The sequence below is a fragment of the Castor canadensis genome, chromosome 14, assembly GCF_047511655.1.
Source record: "Castor canadensis chromosome 14, mCasCan1.hap1v2, whole genome shotgun sequence".
NCBI lineage: Eukaryota > Metazoa > Chordata > Mammalia > Rodentia > Castoridae > Castor > Castor canadensis.
This window is the reverse complement of record NC_133399.1, coordinates 48,770,179-48,793,283: the sequence shown is the minus strand read 5'-3', so window position 1 is coordinate 48,793,283 and position 23,105 is coordinate 48,770,179. Positions and strand designations below refer to the sequence as shown.

The 23,105-nt window shown below is 45.8% G+C and overlaps 1 protein-coding gene across 1 annotated transcript; it reads right to left on the bottom strand.

The window, feature by feature from the left end:
* Positions 1-13,223: 13,223 nt before the first annotated feature.
* Positions 13,224-16,958, bottom strand: LOC109679855 (phospholipid phosphatase 2-like). The gene is made up of 3 exons (XM_074053443.1): positions 16,156-16,958; positions 15,706-15,983; positions 13,224-13,395 (listed from the first exon to the last, which is right to left on the bottom strand). Exons 1-3 carry the CDS (start codon positions 16,465-16,467, stop codon positions 13,239-13,241), a joined length of 747 nt encoding a protein of 248 aa, XP_073909544.1. The 5' UTR covers positions 16,468-16,958; the 3' UTR covers positions 13,224-13,238.
* Between the last annotated feature and the right edge of the window lie 6,147 nt (positions 16,959-23,105).

Below are 23,105 nucleotides of genomic sequence, written 5' to 3'. Positions count from 1 at the left end.
ATGCAATATTATTTCTGCCTAAATTCTTCAATACTATGTTTGCTCATTGAAAAATGTAGCTATCATTTAGAAAGTTAAAATTTGAATTATACATATGGAATAAATGATATTTATTTGTGTGGCTAGATATGGGGATTCATATCTGCAACTCCAGTTATCCACCAGGCAAAGATTGGGAGGAGCCTTAGGGTAAAAAGAAGTTAGCAAAACCCCATCTCAATAAATAATCCAGATGTGGTGTTTCTTGCCTGTAATCTTAGCTATTCAGGAGACATAGTAAGAGGACCATTGTCTAAGGCCAGCCCACACAAGAAAGGATGAGATGTTATCTGAAAATAATTCAAAGAAAAATGTTGAAGGCATGGCTCAAGTGGTACAGCACTTGCCTACCAAGAACGAGGCCTTCAATTCAAGTCCAAAATAAGGACTTTGTGCTTTAGTTTGCACTTCGTTTTCACAGTTTCTGTTTTTTAAGATTCTGTCATTAATTAAAATTTTAGATTTGTACCCTTGCAAATAAATGAGTCCAAAATTTAATGAAATGTATCTCTAGGCTTCAGAGAATCTAAATGAACTTCAGAGGCAATTGGCACAACTACAGGAAGCCAGAACACTTCAAGATAAGTCTGTCAAATCACCTTTACAAAGAAAAGGAGATGGAAATGGAACTATAGAAAAGGCATTCTGAGGTATTTTCTTTAGTATTTTTTAAATATTCTGTGCATGTATTTCCTGTGTATATGTTTGAAAGCCAACTGCATGCATCATGGGAAATATTGGGGATTTTAAGCCATATGTGTACATACATAATACACATCCTGGGACGTGGTGGTAGCCCTCTGACTCATTGCATAAGGTAATGTGATTAATTCAGCTCCACTGGTCTGCAGAAGTTGAATGATGGTACTCAAAAGGGCCTCACCCAAATAGAAAGGTTTTAGGCTGGGTTGTGGCTCATGTGGAAAGAGTTGCCTAGTAAATGCAAAGCCACACACAAAAAAAACAAAAACCAATGAAAAAATTTTTAATATTTTCCTTGGAGTTGATGGTTTCCACGATGTCAAAGCCCTTGCTCCTAACAACACAGGTTCTATTTTGGGGCAGTGAATTTACCCTTGTTTATTAATGTGGAAGCTTATTTATTACATGCATTACTAGATGAGGACAAAAGCAGAAACCCTAGTTTAGATGTCATTTCCTCCTTTTTGAGAAAAGCAACTCTAGGCTCTAAAGAATCTCCTATTTTTATGGAAGAAATCTCCTGTTTCTGTGAAAACACTGATGTGCTACTTACACAAGTGCTCCTCCACAGAGCCACACTGCCAGGCATCAATTTGTATCTGTTTCACAGAAAATCCATTATACTTATCTTAAAACTATTTAAGTGTTAGATTAATTTCATTTTAAGCATATTGTAAAGCATAGAAATACTCATCCTGTGTAGTATTTATGTGCACAATGGATAATTAAAATATCTACAATCCACCATTGGATTTCTTAACAGGCAAGTTTATTGAGAGGTAATTGACATACTACACAGTTCTCCAAGTGTAAAATCCAGCATCTCTTAGTACATTCAAGATCTGCATAACCACCACCATGATCACTTTCAGAACTTTTTATCACTTGGATGAGAATCCCTGAGTATTTGCAGGCAGAGGCAATGATCCTAGCCACTGACAGCTAAAATGGCAGCATAAGGTATAGGCCTTGGAGTTCAGCCCAAGGCCCTCAGGTTTCAGCACTTCTGTGTCCCAGGCTGGGACTTTTGGCGGGAAAGGTCTCTCCACTGGGATCCCAACAATTCCCCCCACTCTTGTCAGTTTCCCCAGGATGTTCAGCTGCGATCAGCCTGAGGCAACTGCTACTGGGGCCGCTCAGCTCCCATTGTTGCCCTGCTGCTGGCGCTGCTTCCTTTCTGCCACTGCTGCCACTTCGCTTGCCACCAGTTCTCTTCTCAGCAAAAGTAGGGAAGACCACTCAAGAGAAAGTCTTTCCTGGGAATTTTGCAACACCAGGAGCAGGAAGCACAGGTGGGTGTCTCCCAGCCGCTCACAAAGGGACAGGAGCAGCCTGCTTACATAGCCAGAAGGTGGCAAGGATATCTGCACCAACCACAGCAGGCCCCTTATGCAAATGAAAGATTTGTGTTTGCGTTAATTATGAAACCGATTGCTCCCACTTGCAACCCTGTGCCCAGAAGAAAGGACAGGAAGTGCCCACTGAGTAAAAGAAGACAGTGGTGCACGTTGTGAAAGGCAGGACCAAGTTCTTTTTAAACACACTTATCCTCAAGGTGTGCCACGTCTGCCTAGAGACGAAGCCCTGGCTGGGAAGTACTGTGGCTTTCTTTCCCTGTCATTTCAGCTCTAGTCACCACTCTAGGGGTCACGTCCACTGTCACTCAAGTTGTAGCGGGTGGGACCTGGATCACTAGCCAATCAGGCTTCAGGGCGGAGCCGCATAACTGTCCAATAGGGAGCATCAGTTGAGAGGAGAGAGGCGGGATCTCCACGCACTGCATCTTCCTTTCTGGCTCTGGCAGTGCTTGTGATCTTGGCTCAGCAGCGGATGAAGAAGACTGGCGCTCAGCCTTTGCTGTGCTGGGACCTCCACTGACCACAGACAGTAAGGAGAACCCGGGGAAAGTCGGGAAATGGGAGCGTTAGGGCCGGTGTCCTGAGGCGAGGAGAACGAGCTGCGTGGAACCGGCAGGACCGGCTCCGGCAGACGTGGCCTCCCGCATCAGCTCCCATGCGGGCGACTGTCAGCTCGCTGTCGGTTCGGTCCCGCCCGCAGCTTGCGGACCAGTTCCTGACCCTGCGCGGCGACCTGGGCCTCAGCCAGCCCCTCTCTGGGCAGCCCCGCGTCCAAACCTCCACATCTCCCCAGAATGTGCGGCGAGGTCAGGTTTTAATTCCACCGAAATCCTCTTGATCAGGTTCTCATTCACAGGTCATGCTGGTGGTGTGGCACCTGAAACCTCGTCGCCAAACTCAAGGTCGTCTAGTTTCTCTGTGTTGTCTTCCAGAAGTTCTAAACTCAGCATTTTGAATTCAGGTTTATGATCCATTTCGAGTTAATATTCTGAAAGTTGTAAAGTCGGTGTCTAATTTCATTGTTTTGCAAAAAGATTCCAAAGTGGTCCACTAGCATTTGTTGAGAAGACCACACTTTCATCGTTGAGGTTCCCTTGCTCCTTTGTCAAAGATCAATTGACTATATTTTGGTGGGTTCATTTCTGAGTTTTCCATTCTGATCTGTTTGTATCTGCTTAATTTTTTTTCCACATCCTACACTGTCTCATTATTGTAGTTTTCATAGTAACTCTTAATTTCGGGTCCTGTCAGTCTTGTGTACTATTTCTTTTCAGAGTGGGCTTGACCATTCTGGTTTTTGTGCCTTTCCATTATAACCTTTAGGATCACTTCTCTGTTGTTGAAGACATAACTTGATGGGATTTAAATTGAAATAGTGTTGAACCCATAGTTCAAATTGAAAACTCATAACAATGTCAAAGTTTCCTCTCCATGATCAGGGAATAGCTGTCCATTTATGTGGCTCTTTGGTTTTTTTCATTAGACTTTTGTCTAAGATTTGTCTTAGATTTATACATAAGAATTTCTCTCTTTTATTCTTGGTGCTTCAAAAGTGATTGTGTTTTTCATTTAATACCCATTCTTCATTGCTGGTATAGAAGGAAATGATGGACTTTTGTATAGCAATCTCATATTCTACAAGTTTGCTGTAACATCTCAATAGTTCCCTGAAGTTTTTGTTGGTTCTTGGGATTTTCTACCTAGACAAGTGTGACATTTATGGGTAAAGACAGTTATTTTTCTTAACCGTTCTCGCTCTCAGAGGCTTTCAACTCTTGTGATATAGTTCAATTCATGGTATGGTTATATGATTTTTGCCATTTAGCTTGTGGATGGAATAAATTATATTATCTGGGTTTTTTGTTTTGTTTTGCCTTACATTTTTTTGTTTGGGTGCTGAGGATCAACCAGGTAATATAAGCATATGTAAGCACAAGCTCTCCCTTGGAAATACATTTTAATACATTTCAATATTCTTTAAAATCCAATTGCCTAATATTTGTTGAGGATTTTGCATCTGTCTGTCTGTACTTTTCTGTAATGTCTTTGTCGAGTTTTCATAGTAGGGTAATGCTGGTCTCATAGGATGAATTACGAAGTGATTACTCTGCTTTTATTTCCTGTAAGACATTGTACTGAAGTGATGTCAATTCTTTCTTTCATGTATAGAGAAATTTACCAGTGTAATCAGCCAGGTCTTGTCCATCCTTTCTTGGATATTTATTAGATATTGACTCACTTTTCTTTGCATACATATAGTCCTATTCATATTTTTTATCTTATTACTTCTGTTCATTTAATCTAAGTTACAAAATTTGTGATCATGGATTAGTTCACAATCTTTCTTTGTGGTTCTCTTAATATCCATAGTACTAAAGGTGGTCCCTCTTGCATTCCAATCAGTAATTTTCAGTCCTCTCATGTTTCCGTATTGACTGTCATTTTATCAGCTTTGTTGACATTTTTAAGAACCAGCTGTTGAGATCGTTGTTTTCTCCATTGATTTCTTGTTTGCAATTTCATTCTCTAGTTGTTCTATTCCTGCTAGTTTACTAAAGTGTAAGGTTCTTTCTTTAGTTTCCTAATGTGAAAAGATTTTTAAATGACTGATTATCAGTCATTTGTAACAAAGCTGTTAATTCTTCCAGTTCTTTTCTAAGACAGGAAAGAACTCAGAAGGGGGGGGAGGAACCCTATAAATGTAAACAATGTAGTAAAACCTTCAGATTTCAAGGCTCCTTTCAATACATGAAAGGAGCCTTTCATGTCATACTGGGGAAAATCCTGTGAGGGTAAGCAATGTGGAAACACTGTTAGATCTTCCAATTCCCTTCGAAGACAGGAGAGAACTCATACTGGAGAAAAGCTCTGTAAATGTAAACAGTGTGGAAAAGCTTTCAGCACCCTGTTATTGTACTGAGTAGTGCAGGTAGTGATAACAGAATGATACATATTTGTGTATTAAATGCAAAAAAAAGGAACAGTAAGGATATGGTATGAAAGATAAGCAATGGTACATAAGGGCCCTTACCTTGTGTGGAGCTCACAGGCCTAAATGTTATTCTGAGTGAATTGAGTCAGTGAGTGATTAGCTAATGAGTGCCAAGGTCTAGGATATTATTCTACTGCTATGGACTTAAATTCCACGAAATTTAAATTTGTAAAAATTAACCTTTTTCAAGAAGAAATTACATTTATAAAACTTTCTGCTTCTTAACTTTAAAATGTTAACCTTTTTCACTTTTGTAATACCACTTAGCTTAAAACACCAGTATCTTGTACCACTATAAAATACTTCCATGTATCCTTATTTTTTATGCTTCTCCCTGTTTTTTTTTTATTTTATACAAAAAAGTAAACTTTTGTTTAAAACTAAAGAGCCAGCACTTGGGAAGCTGAAGCAGTAAAATTATGAGTTTTAGACCAGATTGGATTATACAGAAAGGCCCTGTCTCAAAGGAGAAAAAAAAACTCTTAAGATACCTACACATACATTAGCCTAGGCTTACACAAGGTCAGAATCATCAGTAAAACTGTCTTCCACCTCCCCACCTGTCTCAATGGAAAAGTCTTCAGGGTCAGTAATACCATGGAGATGTCATTTCTGGGAATTCCAATACTTTCTTCTGGAATCCCTCCTGAAGGGCCTATCAGACTTTTCTTGAGAAATTGTCACTCTTTGCAGAACTATGTGCGTGGTGGTTTGCTTGTTTGTTTCTTTTTTTAATCATAGATTTGCTTCCTAGCAGAAACTGCACCATGAACCTTCCTCACAGTTAATGCAAACCTGTTTGTGTTGGGAACTTGTTTCAGACTTCTACAGGAGCTTGTTGAGGGTTGCAGTAGCTTCTGCTAAACCCTCCAGTGTGAAATTTCATTAAGGGTTCTTTTCCTTCTATGATTTCTTTTCTCTTGCATCTGCTTCAGCTATACATTTACCAGGTGATAGGGATTTTTGACACATGGGAAAAGGGAAGTGGCAAAGGGGTAAGGAGTAGGGCTTTGTTCCCTCCCCAGGCACCAGCCTCCCAGCACCTCCAAGTGTTCAACAATTTGGAAGATCTACAAACCCTGTCCTTTCCAGGTTACTGTGGTGTCTCCATGATAGATTCATGAATTAAATCATTGGTCACTGGTGATCAGATCAACTTCCATCAATCCTCCCCTCCCTAGTAGTGTAGAGGAAGTTCCAACCTCTGACCACATGGTGGGCTCCCCCACAGCCAGCCACCCTGGACCATCCAGGAGCCCAAGTGCAAGTGATGAGTCACCTCATCGCTTCACAGATTCAAGGCTCAAGAGCTAAGTGCCAGAAACGGGCAGAGACCAAACGTGTATTTCATATTATGGCCCGACAGTCCACAAAAATGGAAGAAAATTTGCACTTCAAATATCTGATAAGAGTCGGCTATGTGGAATATGAAAACTTTTATAATGACAGGCCAAAAAACAACAAACTCAGTTAAAATTACTTGAATACATACTTTGCCTACAAACACATGAAAAGATGCTTGACCTCTCAGCCATTATGAAAATGCAAATTAAAACCATAGTGACAGTCCCCTCTTCACTCCTACTAGAACAGATGTAATCTAAATAATTAACAAGTGTCAATAAGGATGTGGAGAAATTGGAATCCTTAAACACTACCATGGCAATACAAAATGGTACAGCCTATGTGTGAAATCACTCAGTGTTTCCTCAGAAAGTTAAGAACAGAGTTACAGAGTTGCCACACGCTCAACACTACCAGTCCTACATCTGTACCCCAAAGAAATGGAAACTGGCGCCTAAACAAAAACTGTGTGTGCACTTTACAGGTGTCAAGGTCATGAAGATGAGAGACAGTCTCAAGAAGGAGTCCAGAAAAAGGAAACTAGATCTACATGGAAAAAGACCCTTTCTTCCAGGTGCAGGAGGTAGTAAGTGGAAAGTGGCCTAGACTGGATTACCATGGAAAAAACCACATTGGTCCTGATTTGAGGATAGCTGGTGGTTACCTGGGAATGTTTCTGCTCTAGGCAAAATACATCACAGTGTTTTGTGTGGTCTTGCAAATGCAGAAAATCAATAATTACTGAGGCATGGGAGTGAAAGGATAAAGAGTACTTTGTGCCAGTATTGCAGGTTTCTTCAAAATTTGAAATTATTGAGGAGTCAATTACTTTTTAACACATCCATGGGAATAACATGCCAGAGAAACGGACTTCAGTCTTCATTGCAGAGGCCCAAACACAGTTCAGCCAAAGCTGAGAGAATGCTGCCCATGTAAGAAATATCTGAATGTCACTAGAGTCCACGGTATGGATATTAGATGAGAGGGTACTGTGTGGATATTATATTAGCATTAAAGCCACTGTGTGAAAATTATTGATATTCCAAGTCTACTATGTGGCTATTACATAGGTAGTAAAGGCCGCTCTCTACCTCTTATTAGAAAAGCAGTTAGAGGCTATTACATGGACAAAGTATTGTGGATATCAGTATTAGGTTTAAAGGACCCAGTGTGGAAATTACAATAATTTAGGGTCCCAATATGGATATTAAATTTTATCAGAGGCCACACAGTACCCTCAAATACACTAAGGTAGTACAAATTACATTAGCATTAGGAGACCACTATGTAGGTATTATAGGTGATAGTGTAGCTGGTATATTAGTATTTGAAGTCAGAATAGTATTTATGAATACTGTGTTAGTACTAAGGCCACAGTGTGGACATTAAATTAGTGGACACACATCTTGGAAGTCCAGGGGAAAGAATGGTCATTTTGAATTACTTTCTAACACTTCCCCTGCTGAGTTTTCTGAAGACTCCTTTCTTCACACTTAGGGTATGGAGAAGAAAATCCCAAGGGGGTCAACCCACAAGACATCTGACACATCCACCGTAACCCAGTCATGGTCATCAGAATGACAGTCAGAGAAACCATTACCTCTAAGAACTGCCTGAAGAGACACGATGACCGAGTATCCTGTGAGATTCTGGATGGCCTCTTCAAACAGGAAAAGGGAGAACTAAGGGAATCCAAAGAGAACATGGACGTTAGTCAATGATGGCATACACATATTTCTACATTATGACAAATGACTTAATACATTAAGAACTTTGCTGTAGATCATGAGAATACTGATGGAGGAGAGGGTGAAGGCACATGGGAACTATGTGCTTTATTCACAATTTCTGTGTAAATATGAAACTATTTTAAGTAAACCTTAAGATTTGGTTTTTCAGTTGCCAGTAATTGATATTGTTAAGTGGAGCAATTATGACCCAAAAATTAATGCAGTTGCATGTGTTTGTACATGCTTGAAATCCCAGCTACTGGGGGTAGAAGTAGGAGGATCATGAGTTCAAGACCAGCTCTGGCAAAAGTTAGTGAGACCCTATCTCAAAAACAAGCCAGAAATGGTGTAATTCCAGCTACTAAGAAGGTAAAGTTAGATGGATCATAATCTGAAGCCAGCCCAGATGAAATCATGCGACCTTCCCTGAAAAAGAAAACCAGAAGAACTGGGGGGCATGGTTAAAGTGGTAAAGTGCTTGTCTAGCAAGTGCAGGCCCTGATTCAATCCCCAGTACTGAAAAAATTTAATAATGCAAATTATTAAATATAACTCAAGATCTCTTTTATATGATTCATGTTAAAGTAATAATGTATAAACTTATTGCTATTTTTTTGTTATGCTATGACTAAAGATTTCTCTCTCTAAAATACTGGTCACTTTAGAGAAGAAATTTGCATTTTACAGATTCCATTTCAACTCACAACTGAACATTCTCAAAGGAGTGACTCTGTAAAAATATGTTGCAAAGACAAATTGACTCATTGTGACTAGATTACTTATTTCACTTGTTCCAAAGAATACTTGTCTTTATTTTGGTCCTCTGCAATGGCTCATCGTGATGCTTTCCTAAAACAGAAGAGTTTAAAGGGCTAATGAAGGTCAGCTTGCTCTGCAGGAAGGATGAACATAGAGAAGGAAACAGAAGCACAGTCTCTGAGTTAGTTTAGATGTGACAACTGTGTTTCATGGGAGAAAACAGTTGCCTCTTAGGGAATACAAGGGATTATTGGGTGCCCAGACTCTCCAATGTCCACATTTAGGTGAACTTATAAATAATTTTATTATCAATATAGCTAGTCATGAATAGAAAATGACTAATTTACTGCTTAATTCACAATTGAGAATATCAGAATCAAAATACTCTGCCTTACAATGAACTGTGTGACAAAAGTATACATCCTGCACACACGTCCCATCATCGTGTCTTCACATTAAGAATACTGTCATCACAACAGACAAAAGCTTTCCTGACTCTTGAAAAGACAAAACAGAAAAATAATATAGTGTACTTTAAGAAATTATTAGTAAATTGTAGATCTATGATATTGACAAAAATACTCCTGGCCAGATATATAATAGATGATAGACAACTGTGGCAAGTGGAGAAAAGGGTAGAAGCCCTTATGAGGACCTGCCCAAATTGATTAAACTGAATCTGTACTTTGTGCAGCTCACAGTGTTTTTGTGTTTTGTTTTGTTTTGTTTTGGTGGCAGTCAACTGGGCACTGAACTCAGATTCTCACACTGCCTCGATCTTTGAGTCAGACTCTACTCAGGTTGGCATGTAGACAAGTTGATCATTGGAAGAGTGTTTTGTTCAAGGTTTTAATACAGAGTTAACTTGGCCTATTGCCTGTTGGAGGAGCTGTGTTTCCTCTACCCAACTCTCATGGTTTGTCAATAGGCCAAACATCCTCAGTCCCTCAGCCTTACCCTACAGCTGCAACCAAAACATGAGGCCAGGACTTTATGCAAAGCGATGAGGTCAGCAACCAAAGTATCTCATCAGTCCCTGAGCAACGTTGACCTCAGGTAGCCCACCAAGCATAAAGCCAAGATGTTTGCACACAACAAGAAAATCTTTAGAACCTGTGCCTGTAGACTTGGGGTGTGGCTCAAGTGGTAGAGTGTCTGCCTAGTAAGCAAGGCCCTGAGTTCAAACCCCAGGACCGCAAAAAAACAAATCAAAACAAAACTGCCTGTGACCAGTGGACAATTACCCGACTTCAGGTCACTGTGAAAATAAAAGCTGCTGCTCTGTTGAGCCTGATCCTCCTGCTGTTCACTGCTTCTCCCATGAACTTGACTGAACTGAAGTTGGGCAGCTTGATCTGAAGCTCCCTCCTATTCCCCCAGGAAGAAGCCTTGCCCATCTCATTCATAATATATATGGCTTGGTCTCATTTCTCTTATTTCAATGCCATTAGACACCAGCATCTCGTCAGACCCTAGGATTTGTGGCAGTTGGGTCAGGGAAGGGAATCCCTGTTATCCTGGGAAACAAGGCCTCTTCTCTTTCTTTTTGCTGTCATGCTCATCCCTTTTTTTCTCCTGGCTCCTCACTGGATTCCTCTGAATTCTGTAACCTCAGAAGAGAAAGCCAGACAAGAATACGTGTGTACTATGTGCTGTGTGTGTATATGCATATTTTCTGTGTGCGCATGTGTGTTCTGTGCTGTGTGTACATATGTGCTCTGTATTTTATCTGCATGTGTACATGTATGTGCATGCGTATTTTGTGCACATGTGCTGTATGAGTATGTTCTATATGTGCATGCTGTGTATGCTTGTGTGTACATGTGTATTTTGTGTGCATGGGTGTGTCATGGGGCTGTGTTGGTGTGGGATTATCACAAGGGTATGGTGGTTTGTGGGTGAGTGTGCACATGTGTGGATGTGTTCATTTGGGGCATGGATGCACCCCTTTCCTCTAGGGGAATCCTAAATTCTTACCTTCCTTATACGGAGAAGATGTAAAAATGAACACTTCCTCTTTTCAAGAATAGGAAAAGAAGAAAAGTGGTGGCCATTTCCTATTAAAATCCATGTACTGTCAAGACCCAGCACAGCACAGGGAGGGTAGAGGGGCATCCTTTGGCCTGGAGAAAAGCTACAGCCCCTTACCCCTATATTCCTGAACAGGCTGGAATAGGCCTCCCTTCCATCCCAGCAGACTGGAAGGTGCTGAGGCTACCTCAGAAGAAAAAGCTGAGCAGGAAGAGGTATGGAGAGGAAAATGCCCCCCAAATATTGGGCGTGAAACTTGCTGCCTGGGGAGAAGACTCAGCCTGTGGTCTTGGGTCTGATGCCCACTCCTGAGATGAGAACAGGACTCTCCAGACTGGAAGATCCCCAAGACAGGATAGCAAAGTGTGATGTAGTATGACTGGTCCAACTCCCAACCAGAGTAGCTCTTATCTTGCAACAGGTCACCATTTCATTGTTTAGCATGCCAGACTGCAGCACAACAAGCCCTCTGATAAGCCCCAGGGAAGAGCAAGGACAGAACATGCATAAGCATGTAACTCCCAGACTCTAGAACCTGTAATTGCTCCTGCTATTTTGACAGTAGGTGGCGCTCTAGGTCCAGGTTTCTGCTATAGACTCAGTCATAAATAGGAGCCTGGTAGGCAAAAGTTGGCACCCTCTGGGTTTGGTAGAATCCAAGTGATAGTTCTTTGGGAGATTCAGTCCAGGCCTAGTCAATATAGTCCTCTGTAGTCATCCACTACTCTACACGTGACCCCTACTAATACACTTTTCTTATTCAGGCTGGACTTATTTAGGTCATTCTTTGGGCGGTTGGCATCATCCCACTTTGGAGCCATGGGACTCTAGGTCTCCTGAGAAAATTCATGAGACAGGCCAGACTCAGAAGAGGGGAGGTGTGCTCAAGTCCGTTCCTCTCCCAGCTTCATACCTGCCCCTGTCCTAATCTTAGCCCCACCTTCTGTGCTCTTTCAATTCAGCCCTCCAAGCGCTATGACCACTTCCCTTGACCCATTCCTAGAGCAAGTTCACGTTTCTCCAATTCAGAGCTGTCCTCTAAATGTTGATGTTATTGGCGAGGTGGGTTGGGAGAAGCAAATGGTATCTTTAGTGCAAAGACAACCATGGAAGCACTTTCTAGTATTACTGCACACTGTGTGGTTTAAGCAGAAATTCATTCTTTTGCCATCTTGGAGCTGGAATTCTGAAGTTAGACATCAGCAGAGACCTGCTCCTTAGGAAACCAGTTGGGGAGAATCCTTCCTTGTCTCTCCAAGCTACTGGCAATCTTTGGTGTTCCTCCACTTGCAGTGTTAGAGAAAAAAAATTACCCAGAGACACTTAAAGCGTGGGAAGAAGGACTTTATTCAGGACCATCAAGATAGGTAAAAAGGCCATTGTTATAGGCTCTTGAAGTTGGGGAGAGATCAAGCTCAATTCCAAATACAGCAGAAGGAATTTTTCCAGCCAGTGGGGTGGAGGGATTTCAATGGGTAGGAAATGACCAAGGAAGAACCTCAGGGGTGAGGCTGGTTCTGGCTACAGTGGCCCTACAGTTCTTGTTGAAGAAAGGCCAGGTGATCAGACATCACCTGGGGATGGTAGGGATGAGGATATTTCTAAACTGGTAAGAGTTCTTTGCCAGCATTAGAATGTCCAAGTGCATAGATAGAGAAGTTTAGGAGCACATCGAAAATTTCATCAAGCAGAGATCTGTAAGTTCCTCATTGTGTTCGAGAAATGAGACTTTCTTCCCTCATCTGAACAACGTAAGTCCATTTTCTCATTGAGCAGCCTTTTATTTACTAGAGATCAGTGAGTCATCAGAAGGATTTAGGGGAGGTGAATGGATGTTTGCTGCATGGTGCTCACAGCCAGGCCTTTGATGAAAAAGTGACTCACTTCAGAAGCCTGGTCAGGTGCTTGGGTCTGTGTGGGTAGGACAATCAGGACTCAGGGTGTGCGCCACAGGCAACAGCTTTAGTGAGTCCCATAGGATCATGGACAGTGGATAGACCAGGGCTGCCTACAAGGCCCAGAACCCTAGGGTCTGCACATATATGTTTCATTGCTGATGGGCAACTATGAGGGCCAGTCCTCTGCGCAGAAAAGTGCCCACTTCAGCAGAGCTGCGCCAGCACATAGAGCTGTGGGGAGCGGCACAGTCAGTCTAGGCACTACCAGCAACCCCTGTCCCGCCCAGTGCACAGGTGGCAGTTCTGAGGCCAGGGGAGCAGCATGGGGACACAAGGCTTCTATCTGTATGAATAAGCTGTGAGCACTACCCAGCACCACCTCCTCTCACACCACGCTCACTGCACAGCCAGGGAGATTGAGACTCAGGGAAGGGGCGTGACCTGGCTGGGGCTCCACAGCAAGCAAGTCAGCAGAAAAACTCACCACCAAGAACATCATGCAGTACATCCCGAAGGAGGAGTGTCCTGAATAGAACAACAGCCTAGGAAAGGAGAGGGCAACTGGGCTCAGTGGGGTCCAGGAGCTGGGGAACAACAGCAGGGCCAAACTCTCTGCACTTCAGAGTCTGGCCTGCCATCAGCAACTAGGTGACTCTCTTGGCACCTCTCTCCTCCATAGCTCTCAGGCCTGGCCTCTCTGCTGCCTCCCAGCCCATGTCCACCACAAGGGGATTTCACACACAGCTTATCCCAGCAAGATGAGGTTGCCCTTATTCCCTTCCAAGTCCTGTGGCAACAGAACAGTGTCAGACTGGGGCTCACAGCCAACACCCAGGCCCATTAGAACCCAGGCAGACCATTCATCACCCAAGTAGCTGATGCCCCTTCTGCATCCACTGTCCTCCCACAACTATTTCCCATCTGTGGAAACTGAGGCAGCTCCATGCTTTCTGTCTGCATAAATCCCAGGTTTAGCAAAGGATGTCAGAGACAGCAGAGAGGCAAAGCAAAGAGCTCTATCGGCAGCAAGCAGGCTGCAGAGGGGCAGCTCTGCAAATCAAAAGGAAGCTTACAACAGGCAGGGCACTCAGTCAAGAGGCCCCAGTGCCACCAAGCCACGTGGCCCACCTCCACACTGTCCTCTCATTCATGCCCTCCAGTCTCTGTCCTGAAGCAGACGAGGCCAGCAGTCCACACACTTGGCACAGCCACAGCACAGAGAGCCACAGTCACTGCTGGGATGGCTGATGACTCTCAGGACTGGCTGTCATGTCACCTAATGCAAAGACACTAGTCACTGCTACCTGAAGCCATGAAGAGCAGCTGAGGCCTCTTCTCAGAAGGATGAGGCCTAGGGGAGCCAGGCAGCCCCAAACCCTCCTATGAACTGACCACAGGCTCTGCAGATGGGACAAGGCCAGGGCAGAGGAGTTCTTCTGTAACTCTAGTAGTTTTTCTCCAGCCCCTAGAGTTTAAGGAGGTGCCTAAGGACTGGGCTATGACTCCGTGGTACAGCACTTGCCTAGCATGCTGAGACCGCAGGTTCCAAAATCCTCAGCACCCAAGGAACAAGAAAAGGAGAAATCTGCATCTGATCCCAGGCTGACCACCACACTAACAGCAGAACCTCATGACTAACTTGAGTAGGAATACAGACTTCACTCCATTCACTCAGAAAAGCCATTATGTGGTAAAGCACAGCTCTTGCCTATAATTCCAGCTACTCAGGAGGTGAAGATCAGAAGAATCTCGAGGACCATGGTTCAACGTCAGCCCAGGCCAAAAGTTAGCAAAGCCCATCTTCAACCAAACGAGCCAGGCCTGATGGCAAATGCCTATCGTTTCAGCTACACAAGAAGCACAGATAGGAAAAACTAAGATCAGCCTGGGCAAAAACATGAGACCCTATCCAGAAAAACAATGAAAGCAAAAAAAAAGGCTGGAGGTATGGCTAAGCGGTAGAGTACCTGCCTAGCAAACACAAGGCCCTGAGTTAAACCCCAATACCGCCAAAAAGAGAAGAAAGAGGAAAGGAAAGCTGCTACATAAAGAGCATCAACAAACACAATGAAATATTTACAAGATAGGTAGACAAGAAAAAGGAAGTGGCCACTGGGAGAGGGATCCATTCTACAGAAGCTGTTCTTAGGGAAACACTAAAAGCAGCCATTGAAAATCCTGGATGGCTGAGATACAAAGAACTCCCACCAGAGATCTGCAAAGTCGGAAGGGGTTAACAGGTAGCCAAAAAGTAATTCCAGACGTGAAAATTAATATTCAAAGTGACAAAGCCCTACAGGACTTGACAGCCAATAGGTATAAACAGGTAAGGTGAACTTAGGGCACCCAAATGCCATCAGGAGGAACAAGGGTGCCACAATCACACTGGCTACACCTAGCATGCACAGCCAGGCTCCAGGAGAGAGGGATGGGGCAAAGAGCATATGCGAAAAAATGGTGCTAAAAGCTTTCCCAAGTTCATGGAAAACATCAAATTATACACCCAAGAAGTCTGGAATTGCAAGTAGAAAAGACTTGAGAGAACCAGAGACACATAACCAACAGTTAAAGTCAATGATGTTCTCAAAGGGAGCAAGACAGAGAGGCTCAATGCTGACAACCCCAACAGATGATTCCTTACCAGAAACCCACAGCTAGGGTGGCAGGGAGGAGAGCCTGTGCCTGGAATCCCCAGCTGTGCCTCTGCCCTCCCAGATGCACCACCCCTGGGACCTCCATCTCCACCTCCCAGACCCCTAGCCACCTCCTGCTGGCTCTGCTCACCAGCTTTCTCTGTCACCCGGGCTTTCTCCCTATTGTACTGGAGAGCCTCGCTTGGGCCTGGCACTCACCTGGCCTCAGTGACATTGGCCGTACTCCCTCTACACACTTTGTCCAGCTGCACATAGACAGAGCAATTGACCCGACTCCAGTCCGGGTCACAGACAGCCAGGAAGTTTGGACGCAGATGGCCAATCATGTACTTAGCCAGGTCCGTCAATGACTGGCTCACAGCCGCCCCGAAGATGAAGGTCCCCAGCACCTTGTAGACAGCAGCCACATAGTTGTTGAAGTCAGAGCGGGAGTAGAGGCGGTCTGTGTAGACGAGGTAGGCTTCACCTGCTGACACCTGCCAAGGGAGTAGCGGCAGACCCAAAATGGACAGGGCCAGGGCCTGGCCTGTCCTCCCATGGGGAAAGCTGGGGCTCCCACACACACCATTCCCCCCAGCCCCCATCCATCTCCATTTTTCTCTCCAGGCACATCCTTGCCCCCCACCTTCAAAGCCCTTCCCGCCTTACAAGGAGGACAGTGGCTGTGATAGTCACCCCAGCCATGAGCCCGTGGGTGATAGTGTCTGGACGGTAGGGGTACCGGATGGAGTCATCTGCACAGTAGAATCCTCGCTTGTATGGGGTGTTCACCAGAGTCAGGATGGCGAAGGGCAGAGAGGCTGTGGGAAGCCAGGTAGGCATGTGGCTCTCCCAGCAGCACTTCGGGACCCGAACACCTACGCTCACTGCTCCCACCTTCTGCCAAAGCACCCACTGCTCTGCCACCTCCCTGCCAGAGCTGCTCTGGTGGCTTCTTAGGAGACCACTGCATCCCAACATCCCAGATCAACCCAATGCCTTCTGGGCCCATGGAACAGTGCCACCCACCTCCACAGTCTTCCTCATTCACACCCTCAGGCGTCCTTTCTCCTCCTGGAGCAGATGCAACCAGCACCAGCCCCAGGGCCTTTGCACATGCACTGCTCCTGTGTTGCCTCCCTCCCACCTCACTGCAGCTCCTTGATGGCTTCCCTGGTATCACTATCACAGGGAGGAAAATCCACTCTGCATAGCTCCTATCCCCTGTGGAATGACAGCCACCTATGTGAGGCATGACAAGATTCCCCATGTACATATAAGCCCTGAGGGGCCTGCTGTATCAGGGCCAGCCCTGGAGCAGAGCCTGGCAAGGCAGGGGTGACATGTCGATACAAGGCAGGATTGAAGGACCTCAGAGCTCAGCAGCATGCAGTGAGGTGTCTTCAGTGGAGAAAGTGGCTCTTTATTTACCAGAACCTGAGCCAGACATGCAGTAGCCAAAACAGACCCACTCTGGGCTCAGGAACAGACACACTTGGCAGTGACATTGAAATCAAGTTGTGAAAAGCGTCCCAGCACTGGAAGCCTGGGCCCTCTGAGGCCAAAGTGGATAGGAGGCAGGAGCCAGTTACCAGGATCGGGCAGAGGGCAGCACTCTGCTCCATAGCAAAACAATGGAGACTCCAGAGACAAACACAGCAAGCAGTGGAGATGACTCCTGCCTTCCTGGGTCTCCAATACCAGGAGACCAAGGGAAGGGGATGTCTGTGGAGCCTAGGAGAATCTCCATGAGGGAAGGTACTGGGAGGGGACAAAGATTTAGCCAGACACAGGAGAAGCCTGTAGAGGAAGAGGGCATTCAGAGCTGTGTATGAAGGAGGGGAGAATGGTCTGTCTGGGCAGAACACAAGCAGAAGGACAGGTGTGCACCAGTGAACTGGGACAATGGGTGGGGCCTCAGGGCTGCTCAGTTGTCAGGGTCAAGGCGGGCTGGGGAGTTAAGTCAGCCCGGTCATGCTGTGGTGTGTGTCCTCCCCTTTCCCCCCTATAAACAACATGCACTTTACAGTGGAGACTCCTCCTCAGTGGAAATGGAGCTGGGCTTTCAGAACACTGGAGTCCAAGCCCTTCTCTCTATCTGGAAAGCATTCCCAGGGGACAGTCAGGCACCTCCTTCATCCAGAATGTCCCAGGCCTCACACCTCTCCCTGGCACCTAATACTTGTACTGACTGAACTGTTCTGTAACTCAGGCTTCTAGGCTGGAAACCCTTTGGCCTGGGCCACCACCACCTGACATGCAGCAGCAACATGCAATCAACTTGCCCTGTCTTGCTGCTGCTGGGTGACCTCCACCAGGTGGCTCAACTTCTCTGGGCCCAGGCTGCTTGGAAGTAATTACTTGTATATGCTTTGGTGCCTGGTTTACAATTAGTGCAACATAAATATTTAAATAAAGATCCCAAGGTTGGCAGAAGAAAGGTGACTCCCCCCCGTAAACACACCACCACCTCTGGGGTAGAATTCTGGGGCCATTGTCCAGTCGGCTCAGCCCAAACACTTGGCCTTTGTTCCCAGCCAGGGAGGGTGGGGGTGACCCTCAGATGCACTGCCTTCCCTAACCCCACCACCTGCTGGCCTCAAACCGGCTGGGCAGGTTTGGCTCCAAACATCCAGGCCCATCACCTTGGCAGGGCGACCTTTCTCTCTGCCTCCTGGGCGGAGGACGAGGGCGCCGGACCTTGCCTGCAGCGTGTCCCATCGGGGCCAACTGTCCTGGGGACAAGGCCAGGCACCGAGGTCCTGAGTGCCGTGCCCGCTCCGCCCACGTGAGTCACTGTCCAGAGAGGGGCAGCCCCTGGCCCAAGGTCAAGAATGGGAACTCCAAATCCCCCACCTTGCTTCCTGCATGGACACCAGTCACTTGGGTGGGGTCCTCCTGAGGGGTCCTGGGAGAACCCAGGAACTCACCCTCTGGTGCTTGATGGGGGACAGTACACAGCTGCCCTGTAGGAGTGAGAGAAGGTCCCTGCCCCCAGGAAGAGGTGTCCTTGTGCAGGCAGGCAAAGCCATCATCCCCCTGCAACATACAGCCCCCCACCATAAAAAACAAGGCCCATATGGAAACTCTGGTGTCCCAGGCAGACCACATGGGAGGAGCATCAGGAACCTTCCACCCACCCACTACATATCCAGCATCCACATCTGACTCTGTCAAGATCTAGGTTGTGACAGGCAAAGGCTTCAGGGTCCACCACCCTGGAAGTGGGCTCTACCCACTGAGATTCCCCACTGGCACTCACAGAACAGGATGCCTCTATCCAAGCTCCATCATTCATTTGCTCTCTCATTCATTCATTCACAAATGCATGGAATTAGGATTTCGAGGATTACTCTATAATACATGGGATGTGCTCCCCAGCTCCTGGTATAAATGAATGGCACCCTGGCCTCTCTGCCCACCTGTGGTACCAACCAACTTCAGGGACATCTAGAGGGAATATGCAGCATTGTACAGGTACAGCATGATATTGAAGCAAAGGAAATACAGGTTCCTTATGGAACGAAGACTGTGCTGGGTGGGGGAGCCAGGCAAGGGATAGCATCTGGAGGGGGGGGTCACAGAGCAAAAAGGAGGACACTGACGGGGGGAGGAAACTGTGCAAAGGAAGCAGGAGGGGGGAGGATGGGGGGTGAGGCCAGAAGAGGAGTGAGGCTGCAGGGAGGGTTGAGGCTATAAGGAAGGAGGATGAGGCTAGAGGAGGAGTGAGGTTTCAAGAGTAGTGAGGGTAGAAGGAGTAAGACTGGAAGGAGCAGTAAGGGTGGAAGGGGTGAGGATGAAGGGGAAGAGGCTAGAGGAAGGCTGAGACTGGAGGGAGCAGTGAGGCTGCAGAGAGTGGTGAGACCGGAGGCATGTGGATGGAGGAAGGAGTGAGGCTAGAGAGGTGAGGCACAGAGGGGTGAAGCTGAATGGAAGTGAGGCTGAAGGGAGGTGAGGACAGAGGGGCTGTGGCTAAAGGGAGATAAGGTTGGAGGTGAATGAAGCTAGTAGTGAGGCTGGGGGGCGTGAAGCTAAAGGATTGGATGACACTGTGGAGGGGAGTGTGGCTTCAGAAAGGAGTGAGCATAGAGGGGATGAAGCTACAGAGGGGTGAGGCTGGAGGAGGTAAAGCTGCATGGAATGGTGAAGCTGAAAAGGGTGAAGTTAGAAGGATGAGTTTGGAGGGGGTGAGGCTGGAGTATACCCTTCTCCCATCCTTCTCCTCAGTCAGGATTTGGGTCAGTTCTTAAAATCCCTGGGTAGGATCAGGATTAAAACCTGGTGGGGGCAGCAAAACATGAGGATTAAGAATAGGATTGGAGTCAAGTTTCCTACATCGATTCCTCAGGCAGTCCCACCTTAAAGAACTTCCTCCCCAGGGTTCTCACACCTGACCTACAGCCCAGCTGCCAACCCCCACAGGGATGCCAAGGCCAGTAAGGCTCCAAGGGAGCCTGGCCTCCTCTTGTGCACAATGGTGGGTCCCATAGTCTTGCCCACATCTGAGACAAGTTCTATGGCCCTGGGCTTGGGGCTGAGGGCTCAACAGTAGCTTTTCCCTCTTGGCACCTCCTCTCCATTTGATGAGCCCCAAGTTTGTTTCCAAATGACTGCTCTGTGAAGTGGGCAGAGAGGGGCCTACACACAGTAGGAGCCAAGCAAATACAGACAGCCACCTTGGCTCTCTTCACTTCTCTGGAGAGATGAAGCAATTTGCCGAGGTGTGGGTCCCCATCAGTGAGTCTGACATTGCGGGGAGTGTGGAAGGACATCTGGGTATGCCCTGTCTGCTGCATACTGGGGACAGCCAGATACTGCCACATCAGAAACATGAAGACCAGGACTGAGAGCCTGTAGCTTCTGTAGCCAAAGGGAAGGGAGCTCAGTACAGAATGCAGAAAAGAACCAGCAAAGCAACACAGGGATACAGCAACACACAACTCCTGAGGTCACTGACATTCCTGGCCAGTCCAGGAACACAACCCCCACCACATCAAGACCCATGTTCTCAAAGCGAGAAGATAGGAAACAAGGCTGATCACCATACAGAGCAGGCATACTGGGGGTACCTGGCCACAGAAGAGTACACAAGGCATTCAGATGATCCAAGCATCAAATGACTTGTTTAAAAAACATGAGACTGGAGGCGTGGTTCAAGTGGTAGAGTACCTACCTAGTGTGCACAGAGCCCTGAGTTCCAAAACCAAAAATTAAGGTCTAAGTGTTAGCTAACAAACAAATTTACAAAGACTGGGGATGTAGTTCAGTGGTAGAGCCCTTGCCTTATATGAGCAAGGCCCTTGGTTCCATCCCAACACTACAAAAGTAAATAAATACAATTATAATGCCCACTTAACCATTGAGTCCTCAGTTCAAACCCCAAATAACAAATAAAAACAAAACATGGATAGGGCTGGGCACAGTGGTTCACACTTATGAATCTAGCTACTTAAGAGATGAAGACTGGGAGACTGTCCATTCAAGACCAGACCAAGCAAAATGTTAGTGAAACCCCTATTTTAACCAACAAGTCAGGCAAGGCTTGTTGTCATCGAAGCTAACCACAAGGGCTGAGGGCATGGATCAGAGTGTCTGCCTAGCAAGCACAAGGTCCTGAGTTCAAACACCAGTACCAAAAAAACAAAAATAATAATAACAAAAAAAATTCAACATACAAAATAATAGAAGAGCAAAGGTTTTTAAGTAGCTATAACTTTTAAGAAATATAAGAGCTATGAGGAAAGATGACAAAATGGTAAATTTTAAGAAGAATTTTTTTAAAAGAAATCAAGAATACAAAAATAAAACAATATGTGAGTTAAAGACTCCATGGAATGTGCTAGTTTGTACTACAGGAACAAGGGAAAGGCCAACCAAACTATCCCAATGGTAAGAGAGAGAAGGGAATGAAGCACCCAGGCAAGGCCCAGGCAGAACCCAGGGCCGAGTCTGGGATCGGCAGATACACGAGGGGCATGAGAAACATAAGAGAGCCAGGGTAAGTCTCCAGATCTGACAAAGGGTGAGAACCAAGTGGGGAAAGTGAGTCCAGTATGTATCAGAGTCCCAAGTCCTTGTCCAAATGAACTGAAGGTACATACAAAGAGAAGTCTACACATGGATGTTTACAGCAGCTTTATTCCTACCTTTATTCCAAAATGGGGCCATCCAACACCCAAACTAGATCCTCCTGATCTTACCGTTTCAAGGTGCTAGGATTGCAAGGGTGTCCCACAGTTGCCTGATGACTCAACCTCTTGATTATAGCCCTTGTGATAACTGTGCATAGGCTGCATGTGTCCTGCCATTTGGCACAATTATCCCCAAGGCAAAGTTGTTAGAATCCAGGCTGTCAAGTAGCCCCAGGGGACTCTGCCATGAACAGGGAATACACAGGGATCTGTGCTTCTGAAACCTCTGTCATACACATGCCACTGTGCCTGTTTCAAACTCTTCTTTTTGGAGACTGGGGGGATGAAGAAGAACGATGGAGTGGGTGAATTCAGCTATGTTACATGGTAAGAACTGTTGTTAATATCACCTTGTAAACCCAGTTCAACAACCATTGTAAATGAAATAAGGAAATGAAACTATTCTGTATTCCCAGTTCATGGGAATTAACATGTGCCCACTGAGCTCTGCTCCCATAGTTTGCAGGATTAGGATGTTTTCCATGGAACAGAATGTGTTCCAGCTGAGAATGCCAGTTCCTAGACCAACTCCTTTCAGGACAACTGGTCATCTGGACTTGTCAGTGTGGAGAGCTGGGGGAGGAGCCTCAGAAGTGCTGAATGCCTGTCTAGGCTGGCTGGAATCTACAGGTGTGGGGTAAAGAGGGTGGTTGGGTTTATGGGTTTTGTAATTTATTGTCATCCCTATCAACTGCCTGCAGCTGGCTAGATGAAAAGTCAACTGTCAACTGTTTTGCAAACAAGGCTAGAAATCCCTTGCATGGGTAAATCGGGTGTGAACCTCTTTTCTGTCCTTTTTCTAGAGAGAGAAGCCTGTGGAAGTACCAATGCATGACCGTGTATCACCACCACATTTTTTTGGTGGTTCGGAGACTCATGTATGCAGAGTGCTGTCTCTAACTGGTGCTAGGTGAATTTTATACCCATAGAGCACTTTTGAGTGAGGGGGACAAAGTTATGTTGTCACTCTTTCTCACTTCAGAGTGATGCTGGGTGTCTGGCAAATCTTCTTGGGCACATTGCCAGGGAAGGACTCATGGCCACCTGCACCTGACCTTTCCACACACTTTGCATGTGGGTGTTTTCTCAGCTGCCCAGTGTATAGATGTCTCTCAACTAATTTAGGATGTTGAGAGTGACTTAACAGAGAGTAAATATTTCTTTAGCTTGGCCATTGGTGGAGGGATAGTTGAGCCCCCTCTAGGTGCTAAGAGGTGGGAACTGAACTCAGAGCCTTGCACTTTCTGGCTATATTCTCTTACCACTGTACTATGTCCTCGGTCACACATCTGCCTCTGGTTGGAATTCTTTGGTTTATTCACATTTCCTTTCTCCCATGGCAAACAACACAAAACTTATATCCTCCTACATGCTTTCTCAGTATTGTTTGCATTGTGATTCCTTGCTTATTCTTTCCATATTACCATT

Coding starts and splice junctions, on each gene's coding strand:
- LOC109679855 (XM_074053443.1), bottom strand. CDS start 16,467: ATGTTGGGATGCAGTGGTCTCCTAAGAAGCCACCAGAGCAGCTCTGGC. Junction 15,984..16,155: donor TCACAGCCACTGTCCTCCTT/GTAAGGCGGGAA, acceptor CTCCCTTGGCAG/GTGTCAGCAGGTGAAGCCTA. Junction 13,396..15,705: donor GCCAATGTCACTGAGGCCAG/GTGAGTGCCAGG, acceptor CTCCTTTCCTAG/GCTGTTGTTCTATTCAGGAC.